Here is a 3,143-nt window from a genome sequence, read left to right on the forward strand (position 1 = left end):
CCGGCTCCTGCCCCGCAGCCCCCGCCGGGCGAGCGGGGCCCCGCGCTCCCGGCTCGGTGCCTCCAGCGCGGACGCAGACTGGGGGTGACACCCGCGCTCGTGGCTCTGGGTGGCTGGGGCCAGGGCACCAGGGGCAGGGTGACCAGACCCCTCCTCACCCCAGCCCTGGGCAAACGGGCTCCAGGTGACCTCCTGGCTCTGCAGAGGTCAAGGGCAAACTCCTGCTTGTGTCTGGGGGCCTGGAGTCGCTGCAGGGACCCAGCCGGCCATGAGCACCTGCGCCAGGTCTGGCTCCATGGGGTGCCATGGGAGGATCAGCCCACCCTCCATGTGGACCCATCCCAGGCCTGGGCAGCCCCAGCTGCAGGCCCAAGAGGTGCAGCAGACAGCAGTGGCAGGAGCTGGCGTGGCCTGGGCCTGTGACAGGGCACCACATTGCCACGATGGCAGGGTCTGCACTGAGCCCAGAGGCCCCAGCCTGCCTCGCTTCAGCTCACGGCTCCCCCAGGCTTTGCCACATCACTGAGGCCATGGCCCAGCCCACGGGAGGGCCCTGAACCAGCATGGCCTGTGACATGTGGCTCCTCCACAAACACAAGGGACACGTGGCCGTGGAACACAGCGTCCCCTCCACTCAGGGCAGCGGGGCCTGCCACTCATGGGGGCTGCCTCTAGCACCTGCACAGAGCTGGCCTGGTGGGTGCCTCTGTGCCCTGAGGCAGGCCTTGGGGCAAGGGTCACAGAACTGGGGCTGGATGGGACCTCAAGGGTCATCTGCATCCACAGATGCATCTTGAGCAGGTCCAGGGAGGTGATCCTCCCCCTCTATGCGGCACTGGTCAGGCCACAGCTGGAGTACTGCGTCCAGTTCTGGGCGCCGCACTTCAAGAGGGATGTGGACAACCCGGAGGCCACTCGCATGGTCAGGGGGCAGCAGGGCAGGCCCTATGAGGAGAGGCGACGGGACCTGAACCTGTTCAGCCTCCACAAGAGGAGGCTGAGAGGGGATCTGGTGGCCGTCTATAAACTTACTGGGGGGACCAGAGGGGAATGGGTGAGACCTTGTTCCTCCGAGCACCTCCCGGAGTAACAAGGAATAAGGGCCACAAGTTGACGGAGAGCAGGTTCAGGCTAGGCATCAGGAGGGGCTGCTTCACTGTCGGGGCAGCTAGGATCTGGAACCAACTTCCAAGCGAAGTGGTGATCGCTCCTACCCTGGGGGTCTTTAAGCGGAGGCTCGACATCTACCTGGCTGGGGTCATTTGAGGCCAGTTTTCTCTCCTGCCCAGGGCAGGGGGTCAGACCTGGGCAGGAGAGGTCCCTTCTGACCCTACGTCTATGAACCTAGGAACCTATGGATGTGGTCCAGCCCCTGCCCAGCCCCTCTGCCCAGGCTGTGCAGGGCTTGTGGCCCCTGGGAGCGCCTGTGCTGCTGCCCTGTCCAGGCCTGACGCCTCCCACATTTAACCTCAGGGACTGGCAGGGATCGCAGGCTTCACTCCCGCTCCCCAGACACCCAGTGGTCCCTGCTGGCCCCATGCCAGGCAGCCCCTTGGCGCGGCTGGAGTTGGCTTTCATCAAAGCAGGGCTGGATACAGCAAGAAGGGTTTATTTATAGAGTGTCAAATGCCCGGGGGGGCACAGCGGGTCATCCCACCCCACACCCCCCCAGGTTGTGCACAGCTGTTCCTGGCCAGCTCTCGGCCATTTCAACACCTTCCTTATGCCCCCCACCAGATCCGCTTTCTTGGAAGAGGCATAAATCAGAGCCCTATTGCAAGCCATGGGGCCCATCCCTGGTGCGCCCACCCACAGAAAAAGGACTTCCCCAAATGCAGGCAGGACCCTGTCCTCCGGCCCTGCCCCACGGGCACACAGCTGCCCCCGTCCCCACGCATCTCAGATCACCCGGAACAGCCTAACAAGCGCCTGGGGACAGCTCCTGCACTCTGACAACTTTATGAGGTCAGCGCGTTGGGCCCATGCCCGGACAGACTGGGCCGCCACGGCACTGCCCCATGCTAGGTGGCGCAGTGACAGCTCAATCCCATCCCAGCCTGCTGCGCCCTGCCCTGTCTCCAGCCCAGGCCCCGTTACACACAGAGCCCAGTTCAATGCAATCGTCCCCAGTGGTGGGACCCCAGTGCCGCCCCCCCGGCCCCCACCCTGTGATCCCCGTGCCCAGGCGCAGGCGGGAGCTACATACATCTGTGGCTTTCTTTTCTGCCTGCTCCAGCTTCTCCTGAGCGTCCTTGACGTTCTCCGAGTACTTCTCCACCTCATCTTCCGTCCCCTTCAGCTTCTTCTGCAGGCCCTGCTGCTCCTCCTCGAGCTGGACGACAGAGCGTGGCACGGTTAGTCACGGAGGGGCCCGGAGGGCTGGGCACAACGTTCCTGCACCGGAGGGATCAAGCTGGGGTGGAGGCAGACTCAACCCATGGCCCTGGCTCGGGCTGGGTGTGGGCTGCTGGGGCAGGCCATGCCTGGGAAGGGGCAGGGGCACCCCGAGAACACCGGGGGCCCCTCGGCGAAGACTAGGGTAGCAGACCCAGGCCAGGCCCCTTTTGGGTGCCCGCCCTGTCCTCTCCCTGCCTGTCATCCAGTGCAGCTGTCACCCAGCTGTCCGTGGCTGCCTGGCTGGCCAGGGAGGGCCCGGGTGGGTGCAGGGCTCTGGGTGGGGGTCTCTAGGGCTCGGGGAGATGAAGCCTCGTCTGCGCCTGCTGATCCTCTGCTTGAGCACACGAGGCACGGGCAGGTCACAGAGGCCTGAAGGGGGGGGGGCTCCGAGCAGGACACTGGGGCCCTGGGGGAGTCTGGTGTGGGGGTCAGGGTCTCAGGGAGGACTGGATGCACTGGGGCCTGGCAGGGGGTGTTTGTGGGGGGAGCAGGTTGGGTCCCGGGGGATCACAGTCCCGGGGGCGGGAGCTGGCCGGGGGTCCTGGGGTGGGCGCCCACCTGCTTGCAGCGATCCTCCGCCTGCTTCTTGTCGGCCTCCGCCTGCTCGGCGCGGTCGATCGCGTTCTCCTTGTCCAGCTTCAGCATCTGCATCTTCTTCTTGATGGCGTCCATGGCTGCGGCGCGGGGCGGAGACCGGAGCGGAGCGGAGCGGAGCGGAGCGGGGCCGGAGCGGAGCGGGCACTGCG

The 3,143-nt window shown here is 65.9% G+C and overlaps 1 protein-coding gene across 4 annotated transcripts in view; it reads right to left on the reverse strand.

Annotated features, from left to right (window-relative positions):
- The window catches only part of TPM2 (tropomyosin 2 (beta)), an 18,257-nt gene extending 15,122 nt beyond the window's left edge, over nucleotides 1-3,135 (reverse strand). For all 4 annotated transcript variants that reach the window (XM_019518011.1, XM_019518009.1, XM_019518012.1 and 1 more), the window contains exons 1-2: nucleotides 2,956-3,135; nucleotides 2,207-2,332 (exon numbers count right to left, since the gene is read on the reverse strand). In XM_019518011.1, coding sequence (XP_019373556.1) covers nucleotides 2,207-2,332; nucleotides 2,956-3,069 — 240 coding nt within the window. In that variant the 5' untranslated portion in view covers nucleotides 3,070-3,135. The remainder of the gene's footprint in view (nucleotides 1-2,206; nucleotides 2,333-2,955) is intronic.
- Between the last annotated feature and the right edge of the window lie 8 nt (nucleotides 3,136-3,143).

This window comes from Gavialis gangeticus, unplaced genomic scaffold (assembly GCF_001723915.1).
Source record: "Gavialis gangeticus isolate Ggan-Ray unplaced genomic scaffold, GavGan_comp1, whole genome shotgun sequence".
Lineage (NCBI taxonomy): Eukaryota > Metazoa > Chordata > Crocodylia > Gavialidae > Gavialis > Gavialis gangeticus.